This window comes from Halichoerus grypus, chromosome 1, assembly GCF_964656455.1.
Source record: "Halichoerus grypus chromosome 1, mHalGry1.hap1.1, whole genome shotgun sequence".
Lineage (NCBI taxonomy): Eukaryota > Metazoa > Chordata > Mammalia > Carnivora > Phocidae > Halichoerus > Halichoerus grypus.
This window is the reverse complement of record NC_135712.1, coordinates 46943588-46971422: the sequence shown is the minus strand read 5'-3', so window position 1 is coordinate 46971422 and position 27835 is coordinate 46943588. Positions and strand designations below refer to the sequence as shown.

The 27835-nt window shown below is 38.5% G+C and overlaps 3 protein-coding genes across 11 annotated transcripts in view; 2 read left to right on the top strand and 1 right to left on the bottom strand.

Annotated features, from left to right (window-relative positions):
- The window catches only part of FILIP1L (filamin A interacting protein 1 like), a 32192-nt gene extending 13804 nt beyond the window's left edge, over window positions 1–18388 (top strand). For all 3 annotated transcript variants that reach the window (XM_078063984.1, XM_078064022.1, XM_078064040.1), the window contains exon 2: window positions 15243–18388. In XM_078063984.1, coding sequence (XP_077920110.1) covers window positions 15358–18036 — 2679 coding nt within the window. In that variant the 5' untranslated portion in view covers window positions 15243–15357 and the 3' untranslated portion in view covers window positions 18037–18388. The remainder of the gene's footprint in view (window positions 1–15242) is intronic.
- CMSS1 (cms1 ribosomal small subunit homolog) overlaps window positions 1–27835 on the bottom strand; it is a 373552-nt gene that overhangs the window by 328209 nt on the left and 17508 nt on the right. The gene's annotated exons all lie outside the window — the stretch shown is intronic.
- LOC118546771 (filamin A-interacting protein 1-like) overlaps window positions 1–27835 on the top strand; it is a 111688-nt gene that overhangs the window by 72252 nt on the left and 11601 nt on the right. The window lies entirely within an intron of this gene.

Below are 27835 nucleotides of genomic sequence, written 5' to 3'. Positions count from 1 at the left end.
AGGGAGTCTCCAGTATTATCCCCATTCTACAGATGAAGAAAGTGAGACTCGTAGAAGTTAAATTGCTTGCTCAGTCATACTAGATAGAAGCAGGAAAGCCAAGATTCAACTCTGGCTTGAAAATTGAACCCCAGAATCTGAATTTTTCCCCCAGCACTACCCTACCTCCCTTCTATTGCCTCTTTTCCATTGGTGCTGCATCGCTGGCAAGTATACTTGCTCCCTATCAGGTATCCTGCCTGTCCCTTGCCACTCAGCTACCTGCAATGTTTACTGCCATCTACTGCTAGGGCAGTAGGGAGGACATGAGCTCTATCCTATAGAAGGCTACCTTGGGGCAAAAGGATAAGATACAGAAGACAAATCAGAAGGAGTACAAAATCAACCACAGAAAGAGGGAGGAAGGAATGGAAAGAATGATAAAGTGTTAGGAACCTGGGGACAAGCCCAATATTATCACCACCATCACCAACTTAAACTTAAAGGCAGCTCTGTACGTAAGGCACCCTCAATAATACAGAAGCACACACATATCTGTGGCAACCCAAGGCATCACATGCTGGGTAGTTTTTTTGAATGCTTCTCTGTAGAGAAAGACAAGGCAGCAAGGGGAAGGTGTGGTTGGCCCAGGTAGGCCTTAAAAGATCAGGGAGATGTCCACCTAAAAGTCAGCCAAGGACCTGAAGTCTCAATCTGATGAAAGATAGATAGGCTAGGGTTTTGTGTGTGTGTGTGTGTGTGTGTGTGTGTGTGTGTGTGTGTGTGTGTGTTTGTTTTGTTTTGTTTTTGGCATAGTAGCAATCGAAATGAAAAGTCTGAAAAAGAGAAAATGTTAAAATATTGATCTGAGGGATCTTTTTCAAATAATTAAGAACCTCATTCAGAGTATGTGAGGGGGTAAGAACACAAAAAGAAGAGTAAGGTTCTTCAGTGTAGTACTGAATTCACAGTAATTGGTTTTTTAAAAGCTCCTTCTTTATAGCAATAATCAAAGCAAGGCAAAAAAATCCATTTGAGTAGATATTTTTTAATATGAATAATTAAAATGGGGGATGGAGAGGCATAAGATTAGTGGTATTAAATGAACATCCATCATCCAATGGTTCTTTCTAGAAAGCTCCTTAACTGACAGTATGGCACTGAAGAAACAACACATAATTCAGGTTCTAAGTAATTATCCTAGTACAGATTTACATGTGCTGTCCTTATTGTCACCTCCATGTTCCCATTTCCTCTCCCAAGCCTAAACTGAGCATCTTTTCAAGTCTCCACCCGGCCCTTTGACTGGGTGTGGAGTCTTTTCTAGCCCAGATTCTATGGTCTCAAAATGAAAATATTCTCCTTGCAGCCTTACTTCCCAAGCTCTCTGCGTGTGAGCTCTCAAAGTGGCCTTTTTCTGATTCTGAAACCACACCTTTCAGCAATTTTTCTTTCTAGGAGACACTGGGTCTCACTCAGTTTCTTTGTTTTTTTTTCCTGTTTTTAAGAGTGAGATTTGCCCCAACCCCGTCCCTCTGTTCAATCTGAGGGTTTCACAGGCTCCTGTAAGGATACTGTTTTTCTGCTAAAAGCTTGCAAGCTCCTTATAATTAATAGGTCATTTGACTATTTGCATCTTATTATTTCACTTCCCCTAATCCCTGGGGATCCAAACAAAATCGTTCAGATAATGCAAAGTCCTGACTCACGGTGCCCCATTTTTACAATATATTCCTCTGACACCAGCTAAAACCTCCTCTGTCACTTCATGCCCCAATTCTTGTTTCACAGTGAAGGAAAGTAGTAACTCAGCTTGCTGGGTCTGGACCCATTTATGGTGTCTCTAAATGATCTCAATGATGATGACAGGATCTTCAATAACAAGGACATAAAGCAGACACAGATGTACACTCATACTCAGCTAGCAGATGCCAAAAAAAGTGTTACTGTTCTTCTAGATCTTGCTGACCAAGTCAAATGAATTGAGCATTACATTATGACTATGGTATGCTGTAGCTGTAATTTTTAAAAAACCTTTGACTTGTGAGAGAAATAAAAGGAAGCAGCACACATTGAATAAAAAAGACTGGTCATAGCTATTTTTATGAGTGCTCCTAAAAATCAGACTAAACAGTGAAAAGTCCCATTGAAAAAGGGAGTAGAGCAAAGAAACATAAATTATAGGCCTGATTATCAAGAACCTATCTCAATCTAAGGAAGCTTTCCAAAAAATTGCATATAATTTCTCTGCAAACTGCTTAGAGCTCTGTGGTTATTTAACTATGAATGAATGTAGCTGCTATCAATGCAATGCAACAATTAAAAGTATATGTTAGATAAGAATTGCTAAAAGATATGGTGGAATATAATCATAACCACACTATCAAAGTCTAGCCATGAGAGCAGATACGAAAATGAATAAAACAGTGTGATGTATGTAGTTTCTGCTTTAGTGATTAACATTTAAGTCAGAAAGAAAACGTAATGTATTAAACTAGTTCTGGAAGAATAAAAGCAAATATAGAAGCTGAGGCCCATCAAAGCGAAGTTACACACTTAGGACTAGAATGAAAGGTACAATATTTCATATATCTTAAGAAAAGACCAAACAGAATTTGGTATCATCACACTATGTGTTTGTTGATGGGAAACCATTATAAGTTATGACCAGAGCTATGCAAGTATACAGGTTTCGAGGTTTTGACAGAAAAAGGGAAACTGACAAATAACAAGCACAGTACCTTGCACATGGTAGGTGATCACTGTAACTGCTTCATAAAGATCTGAAATGAATTAAATGTCAGCTGATCTGCACAGCACTGTGGATGGATGCATTTTAAAAACAAGGCAATTCAGCGGTTTCCATGACCTTATTTCAAATTATGGTTTCAAACAAAACACAATGTTTTATGGAGACAGTTTTGTCATTTAGGATTTTTCTAAGAACTGGGAGAGAGGTACTGAAGACAGAGGATCTTCTACCTATCCAAGGTAGGGAACAAACAACTAATTTTATTAATGATGGGAACACTGGAGCAGCGACTAGGTCAGTGAATCTGGATGAAGTAAAGGGTTCACTCACTGCAGAAGCTGACAACCCAAACTAGAGGCTTTTCCAGAGAAAGACATATTTGTCATTTATGCTTCAACTGTCTATCCTCGAGAGAAATTGTTCTCAAAGTGTGGTCCCTTTCAAGAGCTCTGCAAGTTCAAAGTTATTTTTATAATAACACTATCTTTTTCACTCTCATTCTCTTACAAGTGTACAAGTTTTCCAGAGGCTACATGACATGTTGTGATGTCATTGTTCTGACACCTGACAGAATGTGTGAAAAAGAATTGAGACCAGTTGTCCTCAGTTAAGCCAGACACTAGAATTTGCAGAAACAGGAAATGATGCAACTCTTCCCACTTAGTTTTTTGGTTTGAAAAAGTTATTTTTCATAAAACATGTTGGTATACAATGGCTTATTATTTTTAATGAATAAATACACAAACATTAAAAAAATCTTAGTCTGGATTTCTAATACAGTTAATATTGATAGATATAAATCATATAATCAAAAGCTTTTTAGAGTCATCAATAATTTTTAGAAGTATAAATGAGTCATGAGACCAAAAAGTTTGAGAACTACTGCCCTGGAATCTTTACTGAATTGCACTGGAACTATCTGCTCATTCTTTCCCAACAGCCTACAAATGCTTTGAGAACGGGAACGAACCCTCTCCTGTTCATCTCAGTATAGCCCCAGTACCAACTATAGTCCTTTGTTGTTTGCAAATTAAATGAACAAGTCTTGCCATATTCATAACATCAAAAACTTAAATTCAAGATCCATATAATAAATACAGTGGAGTACATGTCTCCTAAAAATGACAGATGAGAAGGTAAGCATTCTCTGAAGTTGTTCCCTACTTACGTATTGATTTCTACAGCTAACAGAAACAACACAATGCCATTAATGGCTTGTGGAATTGGTTTTATTGCTTGATAATCACCCTACATTTATTTATATGGGCCAGGTGTCAGAAAAACTGGAAAAGAATCTGGAAAAGTAGAAACATGTGGTCAGATTATAGATGAATATTTCCTTTCCAATTTCACTTGCTGTTGCTGATTAATGTTGCTTGTGTAATAAACATATTAGTCCAGTAGAGCTCTGGACTGTAAGGAAAAAATAAAAGAACTGTTCCTTTGTTTGCAGAGATGAAATAACCAAAGGAGAGTGAGGGGCTAGGGTGTGGACATTTATCACCAATCTCTCTTCTCAAACAAGCAAACACATATAGTTCCAATGCAGGAATCTAAAGGAAGAAGAGATGTTGCAATAGTCTCAATTCTTTCTGAAGTCCAATAATGTACTTGGAATTCAGAGTATATGGGAAAACCATTTATACCTCATTTTCTTAAACATTTAAATCCATGCATATAGTAAATACTAGAGCATCTTCTTTTAAAAAAATGAATAAAATTATTCAGGACAATGCTACAGTATTTTCCACAGGAAGGTATATTTGTTCATTCCTTCATTCATTCCAAAAACATTTGATACCCTCCATATGTAAGGGGCTTTGTGGTAGACATATTTGTAGAAGAAACAAATGAATCAGACATGTGCCCGTTTTTTTTCTTTTTTTAATTTTATTATGTTATCTTAGTCACCATACATTACATCATTAGTTTTTGATGTAGTGTTCCATGATTCATTGTTTGCATATAACACCCAGTGCTCTGTGCAATACCTGCCCTCCTTAATACCCACCACCGGGCTAACCCATCCCCCTACTCCCTCCCCTCTAAAACCCTCATTTGTTTCTCAGAGTCCATAGTCTCTCATGGTCTGTCTCCCCCTCCGATTTCCCCCCCTTCATTTTTCCCTTCCTATTATCTTCTTCTCCTTTTTTTTTTTTTTTTTAACATGTAATGTATCATTTGTTTCAGAGGTACAGGTCTGTGATTCATCAGTCTTACAGAATTCACAGCGCTCACCATAGCACATACCCTCCCCAGTGTCCATCACCCAGCCACCCCATCCCTCCTACCCCCCACCACTCCAGCAACCCTCAGTTTTTTTCCTGAGGTTAAGAGTCTCTTATGGTTTGTCTTCCTCTCTGGTTTCATCTTGTTTCATTTTTTCCTCCCTTCCCCTATGATCCTCTGTTTTGTTTCTCATATTCCTCATACCAGTGAGATCATATGATAATTGTCTTTCTCTGATTGACTTATTTCGCTTAGCATAATACCCTCCAGTTCCATCCACGTCGTTGCAAATGGCAAGATTTCAGTTTTTTGATGGCTGCATAATATTCCATTATATATATATACCACTCTTCTTTATCCATTCATCTGTTGATGGACATCTTGGCTCTTTCCATAGCTTGGCTATTGTGGACATTGCTGCTGTAAACATTGGGGTGCACGTACCCCTTTGGATCACTACATTTGTATCTTTGGGGTAAATACCCAGTAGTGCAATTGCTGGGTTGTGGGGTAACTCTATTTTCAACTTTTTGAGGAACCTCCATACTGTTCCAGAGTGGCTATGTGCCCGATTCTTTTTTTTTTTTTTTAAAGATTTTTATTTATTTATTTGACAGAGAGAGACACAGCAAGAGAGGGAACACAAGCAGGGGGAGTAGGAGAGGGAGAAGCAGGCTTCCTGGAGAGCAGGGAGCCCAATACAGGGCTCGATCCCAGGACCCTGGGATCATGACCTGAGCTGAAGGCAGAGCTTAATGACTGAGCCATCCAGGCGCCACCCCCCCCTTTTTTAAAGATTTTATTTATTATGTGCCCAATTCTTAAGAAGCTTATATTTTAGTAGGGTACATTGTAATGCACATAAATAAGACAAAATCAAAAGTGGTGAAAATTATAAATTATTATGGGTATGACTGGCTTAGAACATTTAGACAAACCATCTGTTTCATATGTATTATATGATCAATATTAGTAACAGTGTCTCACACAGAGGAGATAAAATATAGTCACACATGTGTGCTGACATATGTGTATGTAAATAAAAACTAAAAAGACCTTCTGAATGTATAATTTGTAATAAAGAACCAGCCTTATGGTTAGTACCAAAGAACATTCAAGATGACAGATGTGATATTTTTGGAAAAACAAGGAACTGGTATTGCACATAATAATAGTGATAAACCACAGTAAATTCTAACAGTTCTAAGCCATAATAGAAAACCTAAAGAAAAGCTGTAATAAGACACTGCTTTAAGCTAGTTTGGATTTAACTACCTCAATTTGTGTCCATAAAACCAGCTTCTACAACCTGTTTTTAAGTGGACAGGATTCAGTGAATATTCCTATAATATTGTGCTATCAGTACTTGAACATGAATATAAGTGCTACAAGACAGTAGTCTTCAGACTAGGGTACACCTACCCTGAGGGTACACAAAGACTTTCCAAAAAAGTGCTTGTGCTTTCAGTTCTGCAACAATCCTTTCAAAACAGTCTTGTAACTTAAAATTTTACCGAATGCATCTTCTGGTCTGGAAACTTCTCTGGAGCACAGCACAGACAAAGGGACAACTACAGAAAGACTGACTCCTGTAAGGGTCCCCAAGAGAGCAGAGCAGAAACAGCTTCAGAACCAGTGGAGGAAGCAGTGCTTGTTTCTTCATCTGGGAACAACTCAGGGCAAGCTGCTGTGCCTCATCTCTTTTAGGAGTGAAATGGTTGCCAAAGAGATACGTATTTACACATTTACTTAAGTTGAAAAATGAAGTCAGACTATTCCTGAATGTCTGATTTAGGTGACTGGTTTGCCAATGGTGACTTTTTTAGATTATATGGCAAATGTTAATTATATCTTCTGCAGTTATTTAAACCTTGAGTATGAATTTGTAGATGGCAGCTTTAAAATGTGTGAAGAGGTACTTAGTTTTTAAAAATCCTTTTAGAACTATCAGAAAGATGAATTAAGAAAACAGTCCCATTTTACAATAGCAGCAAAACAAAGTACTTAGAAATAAATTTAACCAAGAAGGTAAAAGATCTGTACAGTGAAAACTGTGAAACACTGATTAAATAAACTGCAGAAGACATAGAAATAAATAAATGGAAAGAAATTCCATGTTCACAGACTGGAAGAATAATACTTTCCAAAGCAATCTACAGATTCAAGGTAATCTCTATCAAGATCCCTATGGCATTTTTCACAGAAATACAAAAAAACAATCCTAAAATATATATGTAAGCACAAAAGACCCTGAATAGCCAAAGCAATCTTGAGAAAGAAGAACAAAGCTGGGGGTATCATGATCCCTGATTTCAAACTATATCACAAAGCTACAGCAATCAAAACAGTATGGTATTTCCATAAAAAGCAGACACAGAGATCAATAGAACAGAAAAGAGAGCCCAGAAAAAAAAAATCCTAATATGGCCAATTAATTTTCAACAAAGGAGCCAAGAGTATGCAGTAGGGAAAGGATCTCTTCAATAAATGGTTCTGAAAAAACTGGATATTCACATATAAAAGATTAAACTGGACCACTATCTTACATTACACACAAAAATCAATTGGAAATGGATTAAAGATTTGGATGTAACACCTGAAACTATAAAACTCCTAGAAGAAAACATAGTGGGTAATCTCCTCGCTATTGGTCTTAGCAGTTTTTTTAATTTTATGCCAAAAGTGAAGGAGATGAAAGACCTGTATTCCAAAACTATAAAAGACTGATTGAAAAAATAGAAGATGACACAAAAAATGGAGATATTCCATGCTTATGGATTGGAAGAACCAATATTGTTAAAAAGTCTGTACTATCCAATGCAATCTACAGATTTAATGCAATCCCTATCAAAATACCAACATTTTTTCACAGAACTAGAATAAATAATACGACAATTTGTATGGAGCCACAAAAGACCCTGAATAGCCAAAGCAATCTTGAGAAATAACAGAGCTGGAAGTGTCACAATCCCAGATTCCAAGATCTACTACAAAGCTGTAGTAATCAAAACAGCATGGCATGGGCACAAAAAACAGACACACAGATCAGTGGAACAGAAGAGGCCAAGGAATAAACCCATACTTATCTGGTCAATTAATCTATGACAAAGGAGGCAAGAATACACAATGGAGAAAAGACAGTGTCTTCAATAAATGGTGCTGGGAAAACTGGACAGCTTATGCAAAAGAATAAAACTGGACCATTCTCTTATACCATACACAAAAATGATCAAAATGGATTAAAGACCTAAATGTGAGACACAAAACCATAAAACCCTAGAAGAAAACGTGGGCAGTAATTTCTTTGACATCAGCCGTAAAACATTTTTGTAGATATATCTCCTCAGGCAAGGGAAGGAAAAGCAAAAATAATGAAATTCCATCAAACTAAAAAGCTTCTACACAGCAAGGAAACTGTCGACGAAACAAAAAGGTAACCTATGGAATGGGAGAAGATACTTGCAAATGATATATCCAATAAGGGGTTAATATCCAAAATATATAAGGAACTCATACAACTCAATAGCAAAAAACCAAATAAATTAAAAAATGCGCAAAGAACCTGAACAGACATTTTCCCAAAGAAGACATACATATATATGGCTAACAGGTACATTTCCTCATCAGGGAAATGAAAATGAAAACCACAGTGAAATATCACCTCACACCTTACCTACTATCAAAAAGACAAGAGGTAACAAATGTTAGCAAGGATGTGAAGAAAAGGGTACTCTTGTACACTGTTGGTGGGAATGTAAACAGGTACAGTCACTATGGAATGCAATATGGAGGTTCTTCAAGAAAACTTTAAAAACTACTATATTATCTAGCAATCCCACTTCTGGGTATATATCCAAAGGTAATGAAATCACCATCTCTGAAGAGATATCTCAACTCTCACGTTCACTGAGGCATTATTCACAATAGCCAAGGTGTGGAAACAACTGAAGTGTCTGACAACAGATGAGTAGATAAAGATATGATGGAATATTATTCAGCCTTAAAAAAGAAGGAAATCCTGCTATTTGCAACAACACAGAGAACCCAGAGGGCATTACACTAAGTGAAATAAGCCAGACAGAGAAAGACAAATACTGCATGGTATCACTTATATGTGGGATCTAAAAAAAAAAAAGCTGATCTTTATATAAACAAAGTAGAGAGGTGGTTGCTGGAGTGGGGGTGGGGGCAGGAAACAGGAAGAGGGTGGTAAAAGGGTATAAACTTTTAAGTTATAAAGATGAATAAGGTCTGTGGATGTAATATATAACATGGTGACTACAGTTGATAATCCTGTATTGTATAAGTAAAATTTGCTAAGAGAGTAGAAGTTCAGCGTTTTCACACACACAAAAGGTGAATATGTGAGGTGATGGATATATTAACTTGGTGGGAATCCTTTCACAATTTATATATATATCAAATCTTCATGTTGTATAATTTATATATCTTACAATTTTGTCAGTTATACCTCAACAAGCTGAGAAAAGGTTGATAATATTTGCTAAAGGAAGTGCTAGGACTACTCTTTATATAAACAAACTAGTTGTACATAATAAAATTATTTTAGGAGATAGAAGAGCTCTGTGGGATATGAACTAAAAAGAATACAAGCACAGTGATTAAGAGAATTTTTCTTTAGGTTGATAGTTTCTCCAACACAGAGAATGTTTCTTGAAAAAAACACTGTGTGTGAACAAGGTTGAGGTAATAGTTTGTGTTCTTTGCTGGAGAGGCAGTGTGGCATTGGGCTTTAAACCTTCCTGACTTTTCTGAGCTTCAATTTTCATGGCTGTAAAATAGAGATTATAATCCCAAAACCTATAAGCTTACCATGTGAATTAGAGCCAATAGATGCAGGCTTACTTCAGTGCTTGGCAGTACTCACTGACACTAAATTAAGAATAGTGGTCATAGTACAGTCTCGTGTATTTTAAAGCTTTGAGCTGGGTGAGGAAAATCACAAACTGGAACTCAAATTATTTATTGCCCTTTTTAGGTGAAAGTTTAGCTCCTGATCCATCACCTATGATATGTATTTTGAGTCATTTTTTCCAGTAGTGTGGACAGATTTTAGCTAATTTAGTCATGGTCTCCTACCTGATGTTTTCTGTGAAAAAAATGGATGGCCCTGTAGGTTAGGAGTATAAGCTATGTCCACAGATTGGGGTATAATCCATTATTGCTTATGAACAACTGGCTGAGTTAATTTTCAGTTATAGCACCATTGTTAGCAAAACATCTAACATGCAAAGCCTTGCTACCCATAGTCCATCCTGGCACCACCTGGGAGCTTCATATAATGCAAAATTTGAGGCCCATCCCCATCTACTGAATTGGAAGCTGAAATTTAACAAGACTCCTAGGTGATCCAAATGCACCTTAAACTGTGAGAAGCACTGATAAAGAATAGGCCATTTGCAGGGAAGATACAATCACCAGGTATAGCTGTAACTCAGGTGGGAACTTTCTGATGCCCCTGCTTAACTAGAGCTGACTAAGGCAAAATGATGGTGTCTAACTCTAATGATAGACTGACATATATAAATGTCCATAAGCACACACACTCAACTGTTCTCAACTAGGGGTGATTTCACGCCCCAGGAGACACTGGGCAATGAATGTCTAGAGACATTTTTGGTTGTCAGTGGGGAGAGGGGGGCTGCTACTGGCATCTAGTGAGTCGACACCAAAGATGCTTCTAAACATCTTACAATGCACAGCACAGCCCCCCATAACAAAGAATCATTTGACTCAAAATGCCAATAGTGCTAAGGTTAGAGAAACCCTAGCACAGATTATGCAAAGATCCCTACATAAAGGTGTGTTAATTGGAACTATTCATAAGAAAAGGAGCAATAATTTGACTATACAGCTCTGAAGGGATGAATTTTGTATCTGGGCATTCTGCATCTCAAGGTCTATGCAGCTTTCAAGACTATGTGTACCCTGGTTAAAAGCTCTCAAAATCATTTATCTGCTTTTGCTAGCAAACCCAGAGCCAGTGATAATCTGTATTAGCATATAAAATCAGTCAGCATCACTGCCTAAAACCTGTTACTATGCAAAGAAAAATAATGGAGACAGAAAATTAAGGTGCTATTTCATTTAAAACCCAATCCAACTGAAGAAGAAAGCAGGCATAGGACCCTCAATTCCATTCCCTCCTTACCAAAAGACACCAGTAGTCTATACCTTCATTTTCCACATCCACAATCCCTTGTCTGCAATTTTCAAAAATCTAAGAACTATGCAATATTCTTTTCTAAATTGTGGCTGAACTTCTTATCTGAACTCATCATCTGGCAGCAAAGCCTGAATACAGGTGAGGCTATTCATTATCTTAATTATCCCACTTAGTGTAACTATTCACATGGTTCACTGCAGAAGTATTCAGAGGTTTGCCTAGGAGGTGGTGCCACAGGCCTTGCTGGAGCTGTTAGATATGATAGATGCTCCTTACTGCCTCTCTAAAATATGAAAAACTATAATTTTGAAAACATTTGGCTTCAAAAGTTTTGGATACATGATTATGGACCTCAAGTGACTAAAATACAGTCAACAGCAAATACTTGCTGAACGCATTCATACACATTTGAAAAAAGAAAAGACACACACACACACAAAAATCCCTACATTAGTAATTAGCAGTATGACAATCAGTTTCCTTATTTAGGGCACTGTGTATAAGCCAGGCTTGCAGCTTCAAATCCTATAAGGACCTGCTAACTTTGCATAGAAATGCCTTTTTTCAAGTCCGTAAACTAACCTCAAATTCAAACTTAACCTTCTTGATATAAGGCAAGAAATAGTGAATGATTTAGGGTAAGCCCCTTGACTATACCAGAAGTGCTAATTCCAATTCAGAAGTATAATCAGCCTCTCTCTCTCACACACACACACACACACACACACATAGTGTGTAATAGCATTACAGGCACCCACTGGCTCTGAGAAGGTTCTGTCAGGGCCTCTCTCCTATACTCAGTTCTCACTGGTTGCTGGCCTTAAGCTCCTGAGTTGATGGTTGGGAGTATAACTCTTTCTGCATATAAACTATTTCCCTCCCTGACAGGCCTTACCTGACTAGCCTGTTGACTGTCTTATGGTGTGCTCATGGGACTGGCCCAGGGAAATAGCAGGTTGTTAGGAAATAAGTAGTAAGGAATTACTGAGAGCAAATGTATTCAAATTGCCAGTTTTATGTGCCTACCTTGTAGGATGGGAGCTTGGGAACAGAAAGGGATGCCAGCTGATTTCCAGAAACCATCAAAAAGATACATGACCTTGCAACCATGATGAAAAAGATGCATCATGCTTGCTGCCAAAAACAATGAACACAATGGAAACAATTTAAACTTCTTCAAAATCTTTTTTTGCCAGTTATAGCTCTGCCAAGATTCACTAATCACCATTCAATTTTTATGCTTTTTTCATTACACTGTGAAATAATCTTCCCTCTTTTATATCCTAAGAAAATACATGTCCTTCTCCTGAAAATGAAATGGCACATGGTATTACTTAATAAGTTGAAAACAAATCCTGAAAAGTTTTTGTGAAGCTTTTCTCTAATAAAACTCTAAGAACTGTGATGTAAAGAGGGGAAAATATTTCACTGCAGTTATGCTGAGAGCATTGTTAAATATGATTCTAGGGCGCCTGGGTGGCTCAGTCGTTAAGTGTCTGCCGTCGGCTCAGGTCATGATCCCAGAGTCCTGGGATCAAGCCCCGCATCGGGCTCCCTGCTCTGCCAGAAGCCTGCTTCTCCCTCTCCCACTCCCCCTGCTTGTGTTCCCTCTCTCGCTGTGTCTCTCTCTGTCAAATAAATAAATAAAATCTTAAAAAAAAATATGATTCTAATGCTAAGGTGGGAGGAAGAAACACTTTGCCAAAGTTTTTGTAACTATTTCACCACCAAAGCAGTTTGCCTGTGGACGTATCTACCAGTGGTTTGTGAAGTCTCATGACCATTCAGGAAGGAGACGCCATCTTTCTCTTCTCAGGTGTCTCAAATAGGGAGTGGGAAAGGGCCAGAGGCCATGGGCAAGCCTCTTGCCAAGACTGTGGATGAGCTCATCAACTCCACCCCAGCATCCATCTCAGCTTCTTTAGAATTTCACAGGCTGCAGCCCTTGGACCAGCCTCCTGTCAGGTTCTCAAAACAGGAAAAAATAAAGTGGATCCTCCCCACAAAAAAAAAATTGGGAATTCTTACATTATACTGTGATTTTAAACATGCTCCTCTTATGTAGTGTAATTAAGGAAAAGATCAGATTAGGATCTCAAGAAAGACTTTTCCAAGAAGACTCTTTCAAATTAGTTTCCTTTTAAAATGTCCTTACAAATCCTTAAGCAACTTTCAAAAAGAAAGTCTTATGGTAATGATCAAAGACATGCATTGGGTAAGTAACTCATTCCTAATAGAAAAGATATAGTAAAATATTATGAACTCTCTCTGCTTGATCAGAAAACAAACTTTTCACCCATAACAAGTCCTTTAGTTCAATTCTTCAGGAATTCCATTCTATTTTAGCTTCTGTATAACAATATTGCAAAGCTGTAATTATATCCTCTATAATCAGCCCATTCCCAATGTAATTAAGAGTGCCACAAATTTAAAGCTATGACCTCACTGCTGAGGAGAAAAGTGTGTGGAAGAGATGATTTATATTACATGTAAATAGACATCCTTTTATGCCAACAAATTTAAAACATTAAGTAACATTATAATAGAATCATCATGTTCCTGATAGTTTTTCTCCCATCATTTCTAGCATCTGACTCTAATCAATAAACTCTTTCCTATTAAACCCTGTGCTCTTGCTGTACGTTATGAAAACTCTAAACCCCTTCAGATACCTCTCAATTCCCCTCATTCAACTGCCAGTCGCTATGGGGATAAAGATATATGTGAGGTGAGTGATTCCTGGCACAATGTTATGCTAGTGTAAACCAAGTTTTAATTGGCAGAAAAGTCCATCAGTGAAGTGTGTAACTTCTAAGCAATGTGAATAGAATTTTATCTCAATTAAGAATCAAGAATTTTTTTTTTTAAGATTTTATTTATTTGACAGAGAGACAGAGAGAGAGGGAACACAGGCAGGGGGAGTGGGAGAGGGAGAAGCAGGCTTCCCACCGAACAGGGAGTCCGATGTGGGGCTCGATCCCAGGACCTGGGGACCATGACCTGAGCCAAAGGCAGATGCTTAACAACTGAGCCATCCAGGCTCCCAAGAATCAAGAAATTGTGGACTAAACTTAATGTGCCACATATTATAATGGTTCAAGCAAAACATTTTTTTAAAGATTTTATTTGACAGAGAGAGCACAAGTTGGCAGAGAGGCAGGCAGAGCGAGAGGGAGAAGCAGGCTCTCCTCTGAGCAAGGAGCCCGACGTGGGGCTCGATCCCAGGACCCTGTGGGATCATGACCTGAGCCGAAGGCAGGGCCTTAACCAACTGAGCCACCCAGCTCCCTGTAAAACATTTTATAAATGTAACCATAGCCACATTAATAAGAAAGGACAACAGCAATAACTAACACTTACCAAATGCTTACTATGTGCCAGCACTATGAGAATCTTAGACGAATTATCTCATTGAATTTTCACAAATGGCCACTGAGATAATACAATTATTGCCTCCATTTTTCATATCAGGAAACTGAAGCTCAAGGATGTTAAATAACTGCCCAGGTTAATTAGCTGGTAGAGTAGGGCCAATATTGAAGCCAGGTCATCTTGAAACTCTGTTTTTACAGCTTTCAGGCTAGACTGTCTACGGATTCTGTTACACAAGCAATTTATACCAACTATTTTTTACCTTTATTCTTTCACTAAGGCTCCTGGTGAACTACAACTATTACCAATCAACAAGGGGTTGGGGGAGAGGGAGTAGTGAAAGCAAAAAAGCAAGATAACTATTTATCTAGATTCTCCTCTCCAATCAAATTCAGGAATTCCTTTCCACATTCTGTATAGCTAATCGATCTTTTTAAATTACACAAATGTTTGGGCGCCTGGGTGGCTCAGTTGGTTAAGCGACTGCCTTTGGCTCAGGTCATGATCCTGGAGTCCCTGGATCGAGTCCCGCATTGGGCTCCCTGCTCGGCAGGGAGTCTGCTTCTCCCTCTGACCCTCCCCCCTCTCATGTGCTCGCTCTCTCTCATTCTCTCTCTCTCAAATAAATAAATAAAAATCTTTAAATTACACAAATGTTTAATCACAACTGATAAGTTGGTGAAGCACCAATCACAAAATAGAATGCACTCTTGTATTTTTCAGATTAAAGAAGCTGATTGACCAAGAAACCAAGTCCCAGGAGAAGAAGGAGCAAGAAAAGGAAAAAAGGGTCACTGCCCTGAAAGAGGAGCTGACCAAACTGAAGTCTTTTGCTTTGATGGTGGTGGACGAACAACAAAGGCTGACAGCACAGCTTGCCCTTCAAAGACAGAAAATCCAAGACCTAACCACAAATGCAAAGGAAACACATGCTAAACTAGCCCTCACTGAAACCCGAGTTCAGGAAGAAGAGCAGAAGGCAACCAGATTAGAGAAAGAACTGCAAACACAGACCACAAAGTTTCACCAGAACCAAGAAACAATTATGGCAAAGCTCACCAACGAGGACAGCCAAAATCGCCAGCTTCGACAAAAGCTGGCAGCACTCAGCCGGCAAATTGATGAGTTAGAAGAGACAAACAGGTCTTTACGAAAAGCAGAAGAGGAGCTGCAAGATATAAAAGAAAAAATCAACAAGGGAGAATATGGAAACTGCGGTATCATGGCTGAGGTGGAGGAGCTCAGGAAACGTGTGCTAGAAATGGAAGGGAAGGATGAAGAACTCATAAAAATGGAGGAGCAGTGCAGAGATCTCAATAAGAGGCTTGAAAAGGAAACATCACAGAGTAAAGACTTCAAACTCGAGGTTGAAAAACTCAATAAAAGAATTATGGCTCTGGACAAATTAGAAGATGCCTTCAACAAAAGCAAACAAGAATGTTACTCTCTGAAATGCAATTTAGAAAAAGAAAGGATGACCACAAAGCAGTTGTCTCAAGAACTGGAGAGTTTAAAAGTAAGGATCAAAGAGCTAGAAGCCATTGAAAGTCGGCTGGAAAAGACAGAATTCACCCTAAAAGAGGACTTAACTAAACTAAAAACATTAACTGTGATGCTGGTAGATGAAAGGAAAACAATGAGTGAAAAATTAAAGCAAACTGAAGATAAGTTACAAGCTGCTTCTTCTCAACTTCAAATGGAGCAAAATAAAGTGACAACAGTTACTGAGAAGCTAATTGAGGAAACAAAAAGGGCACTGAAATCCAAAACTGATGTGGAAGAAAAAATGTACAGTGTCACCAAGGAGAGAGATGATCTAAAGAACAAACTGAAAGCAGAAGAAGAAAAAGGAAATGATCTCCTGTCCAAAGTTAATATGCTGAAAAATAGACTTCAATCATTGGAAGCATTTGAGAAAGATTTTCTAAAAAACAAATTAAATCAAGATTCTAAGTCTACAACAGCATTACACCAAGAAAACAATAAGATTAAAGAGCTCTCTCAAGAAGTGGAAAGACTGAGACTGAAGTTAAAGGATATGAAAGCCATTGAGGACGACCTTATGAAAACAGAAGATGAGTATGACACTCTAGAACGAAGGTATGCTAATGAACGAGATAAAGCTCAATTTTTATCTGAAGAGCTGGAACATGTTAAAATGGAACTTAATAAGTACAAGTTAGCAGAAAAGACAGAGTCCAGCCATGAACAATGGCTTTTCAAAAGCCTTCAAGAAGAAGAAGCTAAATCAGGGCACCTCTTAAGAGAAGTGGATGCACTGAAAGAGAAAATTCATGAATACATGGCAACTGAGGACCTAATATGTCATCTCCAGGGAGGTCATTCAGTTCTGCAAAAGAAACTCAATCAACAAGAAAACAGGAACAGAGATTTAGGAAGAGAGATTGAAAATCTAACTAAAGAGTTAGAGAGGTACCAGCATTTTAGTAAGAGCCTCCGGCCTAGTCTCAATGGAAGAATCATCTCTGACCCTCAAGTATTTTCTAAAGAAGTTCAGACAGAAGTAGGAGACAATGAGCCACCCGATTATAAGAGTCTCATTCCTCTGGAACGAGCAGTCATCAACGGTCAGTTGTATGAGGCGAGTGAGGACCAGGATGAGGAACCTAATGATGAGGAATCTGTGCTATCCTTCAAATGCAATTCATCTACTCCCTGTCCTGTTAACAGGAAACTATGGATTCCTTGGATGAAATCTAAGGAGAGCTATCCTCAGAATGGAAAAATACAAACTAAACCCAATGGCAACTTCATGCAACCTGGAGATCTAGTCCTAAGCCACACGCCTGGGCAGCCACTTCATATAAAAGTTACTCCAGACCATGTCCAAAACACAGCCACTCTTGAAATCACAAGTCCGACTACAGAAAGTCCTCACTCTTACACAAGCACTGCGGTGATACCAAACTGTGGCACCCCAAAGCAAAGGATAACCATCCTCCAAAATGCCTCCATAACACCAGTGAAATCCAAAACTTCTGCTGAAGGCCTCATGAATTTAGAGCAAAGCATGTCCCCAATTACCATGGCAACCTTTGCCAGAGCGCAGACCCCAGAGTCTTGTGGTTCTGTAACTCCAGAAAGGACAATGTCACCTATTCAGGTTTTGGCTGTGACTGGTTCAGCAGGCTCTCCTGAGCAGGGACGTTCCCCAGAGCCGATAGAAATCAGTGCCAAGCATGCGATTTTCAGAGTCTCCCCTGACCGGCAGTCATCATGGCAGTTTCAACGTTCAAACAGCAACAGTTCAAGTGTGATAACTACTGAGGATAATAAAATCCACATTCACTTAGGAAGTCCTTACATGCAAGCTGTAGCCAGCCCCGTGAGACCTGCCAGCCCTTCAACACCACCACAGGATAACCGAACTCAAGGCTTAACTAATGGGGCCCTAAACAAAACAACCAATAAAGTCACCAGCAGTATTACTATTACACCAACAGCCACACCTCTTCCTCGACAATCACAAATTACAGTAAGTAATATATATAACTGACGACTCTCACCCTCATCCGGTCTATAGTGCTATTTTTGCAAGGAACTCAATCCTTTTTAATTATCCCTCCACATCCCCCAAAAGACTGACTGAACTTGTACTTTGGGAAGGTTTGTGCATGAACTATCCAAGAGTATCTGAAACTAACTAAGTGTTGCCTGAAATAGTCATACCAAGTGTGCACTTACTGTATATCTTTTCATTTACATACCTGTATGGAAAATATTTAGTCTGCACTTGTATAAATACATCTTTATGTATTTCATTTTCCATAACTCACATTAATTTCACTGCAACTTGTCTTGATAAAATACTTTAACATTTTAAAGCAGTAAATAATTTGTTATTTTTACCATTGCTTGCTGAATTTTTTTTTTGGTCATTTTGTGTTATATTTTTGCATGTATAATAGAATTTTACTTCCTGTTCACAAGGTCTATTAATTCTTCCTTAAAAACAAGTAGGACCTACTTCCCACTTCCCATTTACAGTCAACTTCTGATCACACGTTATTAGAGGAAGAGGAAGTGGTTCAAATAAATAAAATTTATGTCTCTTTGTTTTTAAAGTGAACTGTAAGATCTCTCAGGAGCAAACTTAACTTCCTGCTTGAGATGTATCTCAGTATCCTTGGTGCCCAGCAAAGTGCCTAGCACATATTGAGAACTTAATAAATGTTTACTGACACTAAGTGAATAAAATTAAATAATTTGCTTTTATAAGCACATATGAGCTGATGGTGAAAGTAAAAATGAAATGTGACAGGAAGCCAGAAAAAGCACATTTGAAAACACAAGTTACCTTGACAATCAAGAGTTGACTGTATTTCTACTATAGGTGAAAACCCTCATAAAACATATGTATTTGCATCCAAACCTGAAATCAGCCACCATGATATATGCTCTTGAACACTGCTTCAAAGCAAAAATGTCATTCTTGTTTTTCTTTCCTATCTGGATCCCAAAATAGTTTGGATTATTTAAGGTAGGTGCTTCCTATCTTGCTTATAAATTGGCTATATTCAGAAGCTTACAATGTAATTGCATTTTCCCCCCACCTCTAAACAAGCAAATAGAAGCCAAAGATAGTTTCAAACACAAGTTATAGAAAAGGCATATTTAAAAAAAAAATCATACATTATGTTAGTTGAGGAAAATTTCTTCTGTGATTATTGTTATGTCATTTACAAGATAAGTGAGAAAAATTTAGCCAAAGCATTCTAAGAATTCTGATACTTACCTTATAGGACTCTTTCAAAATGATCTATATTTCCATAGCAGAGAACAACAGTTTTCAGAGGAACATTTTAAATTACAAATCTGGTCCCCAAGTTGCATTAAAAAAAAAAAATCAGACAAAATAGCTCATTACCAGTTTCCCCTTTCCAACCTCATAATTGTTAATTTAGTTTGGTCAATTTTACTGCCAGCTACTGATTTTAAACACAATTCATTTAGACACCCAGGCAAACTGTGAAGATCTTTAGAAGTAAAAGAAATCTTCCATGATTATCCTCCTTTTCCCTGCAAAATCAATTTCATGATAGCAAAGCGAGGATTTGTTGACAGAAACACTTCCATGGTGATGAACTGCAACACCAATGCTGTGGGCTTGCATCATCATTAAATAAATTTGGATGAAAGCTGAGGCTGGTGATGAATGAGAAAGCTTCTGTTTCAACACATTTATCTTAGGAATCGGCAGTGACCCAACTGTATTACAAAATATATGACGGTCTAAATGTTTTTCAAAACTATGTTTATTTATTTATTTATTTTAAAGATTTTATTTATTTGAGAAAGAGAGAGAGAGAACAAGGAGTGGGGGCTGGAGGGAGGCAGAGGGAGAGGAAGAAACAGGCTCCCTACTAAAGCAGGGAGCCTGATGCAGGGCTCTATCCTAGGACCCTGAGATTAGGACCTGGGCTGAAGGCAGATGCTTAACCGACTGAGCCACCCAGCACCCCAAAACTATTTTTATTTTTAAGTCACCTTAGGCTAGAACTTTAGAAGAAACTACATACTTAATTTTACATTTTTCAAAGTAGACATTGATAATGCTACTGCCTAAGATGCTTTTTTAGATATAATCAAGAGAGGATACACATAACATTTTGGAGCATGACAGAAAGTAGAAAGAATGAAAGAACAAGGTCTTTGCAGTGCTTCCCAACCTTTGTAACGTAATGGCCCAGAGAGAAAATATGTTGCCCCATCTGCTGAGGGGACATCCATTCCTGGCGCACCTGTAACTAACAGAGTTTGAAAAGCTCTGGGCTCTTGAATAGTTCATCCCTTTTGTAAGGGTTCAATTTCTCATGTGAGCCAGAACAATTCTCTACAATAAAGTTAACATCACAGGATCTGTGCTCCGTGATTATAATGCACAAATTCTCATTTCATCATCTGCTCTAGATATTTACTACAAATAGGCATCCCAAGTGATTAATGTTACTAAAAGTTTACTGGACTTTCAAGGAACTGAACCTCTTTTAGAGGTTCTTCTACTGGGAGGATTACTTCAGTATAATAATTCACATCACCATCAGAATTTAGGAACACTGTCATATTAATAACATATATAATTAAAAGTGTTACTAATTAAAATTTATGGTAAAGACAGCATCATTTCTGGAAAAAAAAAAAGCATCTGCCCCTTTCCATAAAATCACACATTAAAAAAGAGCATCTTCCCATTCACACATTCTAGACTTTTAATACTCAATTTCAAAGTTAAATTTTTATTTATTTTTTTTCTAAATATTTTATTTGACAGAGAGAGAGAGCGCATGCACAAGCAGGGGGAGAGGGAGGGCGCCTGGGCGGCTCAGTTGTTAAGCGTCTGCCTTTGGCTCAGGTTATGATCCCAGGGTCCTAGGATCGAGCCCCGCATCGGGCTCCCTGCTCAGTGGGAGGCCTGCTTCTCCCTCTGCCTCTCCCCCTGCTTGTGTTCCCTCTCTCGCTGTCTCCCTCTCTGTCAAATAAATAAATAAAATCTTTAAAAAAAAAAAAAAAAAGCAGGGGGAGAGGGAAAGGGAGAAGCAAGCTCCCTGCTAAGCAGGACCCTGGGATTGTGACCTGAGCCGAAGGCAGATGCTTAACTGACTGAGCCACCCAGGTGCCCCTCAAAATTAAATTTTTATAACCGTGTGTATGTTTGAAAGGTTATAGAACTTTCTTTTTCATTTGTATATAATCACAGAAGAACCTTGAAAGCCAGGAAGGAGGAAGGAAGTGACACTGGAAAATCTTCATATGAGATATGTAAGGGTGGAAGTTTGTTTTCTTAGAAGAAGGAGGCCCATGAGAGACTCACAGAAGACAGTTTTTATATACATCTGATAAAATATCTTCCTTTCATTTCATTTCATCTGAAGTCCCAGCTTCAGAACCAATTTTCATTTTACTCAGTTCTCCTATCTAATTTTTTAAGCTGCAGCATCCTACCATAGATTTAAATGATTTTCCATATTCTTCTGTCCTTTTAAGAACAGTGGCAAAACTCCGAGGTTGCCTCTGTTCCCTGGGGGCAATGGCAAAAATAAAATCATCACCCTTACTAGGACAATGTGCATTACTATAGTTGGATCTTTACATATAAAGGAAGGTCTCTATTTGTTCAAGATGATGACAGAATTACATAAATCTACTCAGAAGGTCCCCACAACTATACTTCACAACACCAAGACATTAGGACATAGGTCTTCATGTCACCCAAAGGATAAAAAGTAGGTTGTACTATAAGATGGTCATAAAAAGGATATTTCATTAAAAAATTCTTAGAATTGAAGCCTAAGGATTTGATGATCTTTACTGACTGACAGAGAACTCCAGACAAAAACATGTTTTTGGTAGCTTCTTTGATTCTGAATCTTTACAGTGAGTCTCCTCTGAAACTTATAAGACAATGGCAAGGAAAGATCTTTAAATTAACAACATTCTAATTTCCCTATACCTTGGTTTCTGTTATTGTTTTTCCCCCCAAAAATCATTTTGCTTTGCAATCCTAAAAGAAAACATAATCAGGCAAAAATGCATGCCCAAAACATTAAGATCCTGTGTTTCTCAAAGTAAAATCCAACATACATGTATGAGAATCTCCGAGGGTAGGACCCAGGAAGCTGCACTTTTAACAAATTACTCTGCTGATTAGTATACACTCTAAAGTAGGAATTTCACTGTTTTAGAAATTCCTACATTGATAAACATTAGCAAATGTGTTCTGACGGTAGTCCCACTCTATCAGAATGAATTACACCTGTCCAAGGAAGTGTGACTATTCTGCCCTCTAGTGGCTGGCATGACAAATAGAACGCTCATTCCCCAGGTTTTCTTTTTATTCAGAAGAAAAGCTTAATAAAAACTATCGTTTTATAAGGTGGTAAGGTTCCTAGTTTTACAACTGTAGCAAAGCATAGATGCCTGAATTTTTAGCTGAGCAGTAGCAGGCTGTCTGACACCTACAAGCTGTTTCTCCCTCAGATCCCAGGCCCTCAATAACCCTACAGCATTTCTTGGGAATGGTCCAGAACACACATTAAAGAGAGCAGTTTGGATGAACCAAAACAAAGGACTCCATTCACCTTAGGCCACAGTGGAGCAAATGCCAAGAAAAGAGCAAGGAAGATAAGTGGTTCAATAAAGTCCCCAATCTTAAAACCCCTTAAATTCATTTTCATTTAAACTCCAAATCCTTTCCTTTCCAACTGATGGACCCTTCCACTGTGCAATGAAATGTATCAGAGCAGGCATCCCCCAAAGGCAACAATGTAGGGTAAGGAATCCTTAGGGAGTCCAGCCAGTTAATTGGCCAACACTTCTAAGTACTTTATCATTTGATGATGAACTTTAACACTGTTCATATGGTAGCACATATAAATCTGTCAACATTCCATCAGGACACTAGTTTTTACACTTAAAATGGTGCCATAAAAATGTACTCTGGGCTACAGTCAGCTATCCTAGGAACAATCTTCTTTACTTGTAGCTTTATTTTAAAATTTCACTTTTTTTTTAATAAAATTATTGATCAAGAGAAATAAAATTTGTCTGATTAAGGCAGTTTTTGAAAGCTTTTTAAATGTTCCTATTTTAGTAATTTCCTTTTTCCCCCATAGCCCAATGGTCCTGTATGATATTTTTGTAACGTTATCTAGGATTTTTTTTGCCCCTGAGTTCTATTTTGCTTTTGAAAGCCTAGTCATCTTCGCATCACTAACAATGTGTACAGGCCCTGCAAATCCACAAAGCCTGTTTCACTTTGCATTCCTTAGGCCTCTGGAAAGGTGGAATGGGTTCACTGACATGCCACTCATATGTCTGTGACATGCACGGTGTCTTCTCTTCAAAGCACCACATGGACACAACTGGTTAATCCACTGATCATGACATCCACTGAACTACCTGTCTTCTACCAACACTGGGGCAGATATGGAGACAAAAGATTCACTGCCTTTGAAAGGAAGGAGACAAGAAACAAAAGAGTATTAGATAATATTTAATCAAGTGCAAACTAAATTCACACAGTAAACTAGAGATTAAGCAGGACTAAACAGTAGATTAACAAGGCTTCACAGAGCAATTGAGGCTTGAAATAGGCCAAGGAAAGATTTAGAGAAGTCGATTTATGGGGTGGGAGGGAACATTTGAGGCTAGCAAACAAGATCAGGTTCCAGTTCATGCCCTTCCCAGTCAGCTATGGGGCCCTAGAAAAGTCATTTAATTTTTGTGAAATAAAGAGAACTGGACTTGGTGATCTCTAAGATCATATCTAGTTCTAACTTCCAGTGATTTCTGAATTTTCTCCATGGCTTGACACCCTTTTCAAATTGCTTAAAATTCCTTTGGGAAATAAGGTTGGGCATAAATAAACAAACCGATTATCTGCATGAGTTTCCTTTCAGAAATTAAATTTCTTCTTCCTCATTTTCCCACTTGCAGGTGTCCTAACTACTAGATGGTCACTAAAGATGTGTTTTCTTCTTTAAAATTCTATGAATTAGCCTTTTAACCTTCAACATACCAGCTCTTTTCTTATTAGAGCAAACTTTCTCAACCTCAGGACTATTGATAATTTGGATCTGATGATTCTTTGTTGGGGAAGGATGTCCTGTGCACTCTAGGATGTCTAGGAGCATTCTTGGCTTCTACCCACTAGATGCCAAGCAGCATCCCCCAACTGTGACAAACAAAAATGGCTCCTGACATAGCCAAGTGTTCTCTGGGGGGTAAAATCACCTCCATTTGAGAACCACTGCATTAGGGAGATGGACTGACTAACTCTATGAGCCAGTTCCTCTTTTACAGGACTTGCTGTGGGAAAAATTTAACAGCTCATTTGAAAAGTCTTATGTCTGGTATGTAAAGATGAAAATCCTGAATCTGAATAAACATAAGCCTCAAAGCAACTTTAAAAATCTGCACTGAAGACTTTAGTTGTTTCTACTAATTTGACAGATTGGCCCAAAGCACGTGTGTATTTGACATTTATATTTGTGTTAATATACTGTACCTTTGTTTCTTTCAATACCGTATTACAAACTTGAGTTTTCAGATGAGCTTTCCATTTCTCACATGCCTTCAAGAGAAGAAAGAAAAGTCTAGAGAACCAACCACCTTTGCCTTAGTGGGTGAAAAGGGTTTCAGGAGGATTCCTAAGAACTTAAGAGATAACCCTTTACTGTTTAGACCTTTCCAAAGAGTCCTCTCTGAGAAGTTTCAATTCCCTCTGTAGTAGCTTATAACCACCAGAGGCACAAATGTCTTGTATTAGAATACAAGCGTTCTTCATTCTTCAACAAATCAGCTACAAGAATGAACCAACAAATATTTATGAAGTACCTAATATTACTTATTGCTGTGCAAGGCAGTTATGCAAGTGTAAGATTTAGAATCTAGGGTGGGAGTTGAGGACTACCTTAAAAGGTAATTAAGAGCATAACACAGAGAAGGAATTCTTAGATAATAAATACTACAGGAATTTGGAGGAGGAGCACATTACTCTGGGGGCAGGTTCGGGGGTTAGATTTCAGAAATAGATGAGAGATGAGGAAGAGTAGGATAAAGAGAGGACAAATGGTGTTCCAGGGAGGTGCCCATAAGAGCAGAGGTGTGAGGGCAGGTAGGAGAGGAAAAAAACAATGTTCAAGGAACAATGAGCAGTGTAGTGTGGCTGCAACTGAGATGGTTGGGGCAGGGTTAAGCTTAAGGGCCCAGTCCTGTTGGACTGTGAAGGGCCTTGAATATAATGCTAGGGAGCATTCTATCTCACCTCAGAGAAGTGAGATAATGGAAACAACTAATACTTTATACACTTATTTCACAACAACCCTATAAAGTAGGTATCTTCACAATTTTAGAGATAAAAAATTTTAATTCTGAGATGTAAGGACAATTTCTTCAGGTTGTTCTGTTAGTATGTGACAAAAATGAGACGTTATAACACAAATTTAGTTATATTGTCCCATTCTCTTTCCAGAGAAACATACTGAGAAGCTACCGCAGTACAAGTGGAAAGCACAATAAATTGCATTTGAACCTCTCCCATTACTTAAGGGCATAGACAGGTTGCTTAACATTACATCCCTGTACTCACTCTTATCTCAAAAGTCTCCCACTTTAGCCAGAACACTTGGAATGCCCCTAAATATACACAGGACTTTCCCCTACCTCTTCCCCACTGCTCTACATGGATAATTTTCTCTTCTCTCATCAAGTGACTCACACGAAAAGTCTGGCTCAAGCCCTACCTTTTCTGAAACCTTCCATGATCATTACCACAGTCCAGAGGGATCTGGCTCCCCTTCCAACTCCTCCCATTTCCCTGAGGTTACTGTTTGGGGAATAAGAGATAATGAATGTTGAGAGGCCATGCCTCACATAAATGGGCAGGCATGGGGAAGATGGACTTGGGGATGTGCTGTGGATAGGACACGGGAGAAAGCAAGACCAAGGAGAAGCACAATTCCTCATCATCAGGAAAATGCCAGGCATGCAGAATGAGCTTGGAGTATGAGGTACCTGATTGGCTCAGAGGTGGCTGGAGAGCACAACAACAGAAGTGAATAAAAATGATCCACAGAGGGAATAACACGACCATGCATATCAAAGCTTATAAGTAAGTAGTGCCTTGATAGTCCTGATAGTGACCCAACACCTCCAGAAAAGACAATCAAAGGATCAAAGTCTAGCCACCATAAAGACAAGCACCAGCAACTTAGCCCAGAGGTAGTGGGACTTCTGCCTCTGCAGAAGACCAGAAAATCTTCCAGGATGGTATACCCTAATTTAGGATTTCCACTTCTCAAGCAACACCATTATCTTAAAAGGAAAGAATGATGGTCCGAACATCACCTTAAAGAAAAAAAAAACAGCAGCAGCAGCATCGTTTATCTTCCGAGCTCAGGGGGAAAAGTGTTAGGGTTCAACCTTGTCAGTCTCTAAATTCTGCTTCCGATTCAGGATGAAATAACTGTAAACCAAGGAAACATCACAAATAAAACTGACATTTTAGAAAAAGTCAAGTTGGTCTTCAATGTTATCTCTCATAAACAAATGCATAAAAACACTTGCTTCAATGCAACCACTCTTTAAACAACTCACAACAATTTCTCAAGAACAAATTACTATTCTTCATTATTAGTGAGTTGACTGCTTTTCTCCTTCTCTTAAAAAAAAAAAAAAAGAGCTATCCCTTTTCTGTTCTTTGCCTTTTAATGGTGTTCTTACCTGAATTCATTGATATTGGGCTTCAGAAAATTACAGTTTTATAGAAAGAGAAGTTAACTAAAAATTGCAACAGATCCCCAAAAGGCCCATAAGAAACATTAAAACACCTAACAATCCCTTCAGGGTAACAAGGAGGGGGTCAATGGGTAAGGATCTCAGTGAAGAAGGATGACATCTCTCAGAGTGACAGGCATAAGCAACACAATTCTTTATATAAAACTTTTTTCTGATTATAAAAATAATACATATGTATTATAAAAATTTTAGAAAATATAAATGCCAGGGCCGCTAATTTTAGCTTCTAAGAAGGGTAATGAGAAGACTAGGGAGAACAATGGACAATTATTACTATTTTTTTAGGCCAACCTATCAACTATGGCCCTATTCCAGGTTTTCTCAGACTGCCAATGAGGAAGGAAATGTGCTCTGGGGAGGCGGGGGGGGCATCCTGTAATTACTGAATGCCCCTGTGCCAAGGACTGGCAGATCCCCCCACAGAATATAAGTTTATGTAATCTGCTCAGCCCAGACACAATGGCAGAGGGGCCAGCCTGGTCACTGGAGGACAGGGACAGGATTTCCTTTCCCCCTGCTAGCCAATCAGTGCCTGGATAATGATTCAATCACTATGCATCGTTCAAGAACTGGGAAGAAATGCCTCTAGTAGGGGGCTGCTCTCAGAACTAGTTACACTCTTATCAGTAAGATTGGTGGCCTTGTGGTGGGGCGGGGGGTGGGGTGGGCATGTGGGCACAGAATAGGGCCCAATAAAACTCACTTCTCAGGCTCTGGGCAAGGAACGTAGAATTATCTGTCATAGAAGAAGAGATTGGCAGGTGAAAAGAATTACATTTTCCCGTTGGGTTCTCAGCCACTTGAATAGTATCAACAATTTCTCTCATGATGATTCTCAAAGCAATAATATCTCCCAAGTTTTCAATGCCTACTAAACAGTTCCACATGGAAGGTCCAGCTACACTTCAAACTTGGGAAGTGCCCACACCCCACTGCACTGCTCCTTTTGAGTTGCTCTTTGTCTTACTTCTGATGATGGTCCACTACCTTCCTTGTTC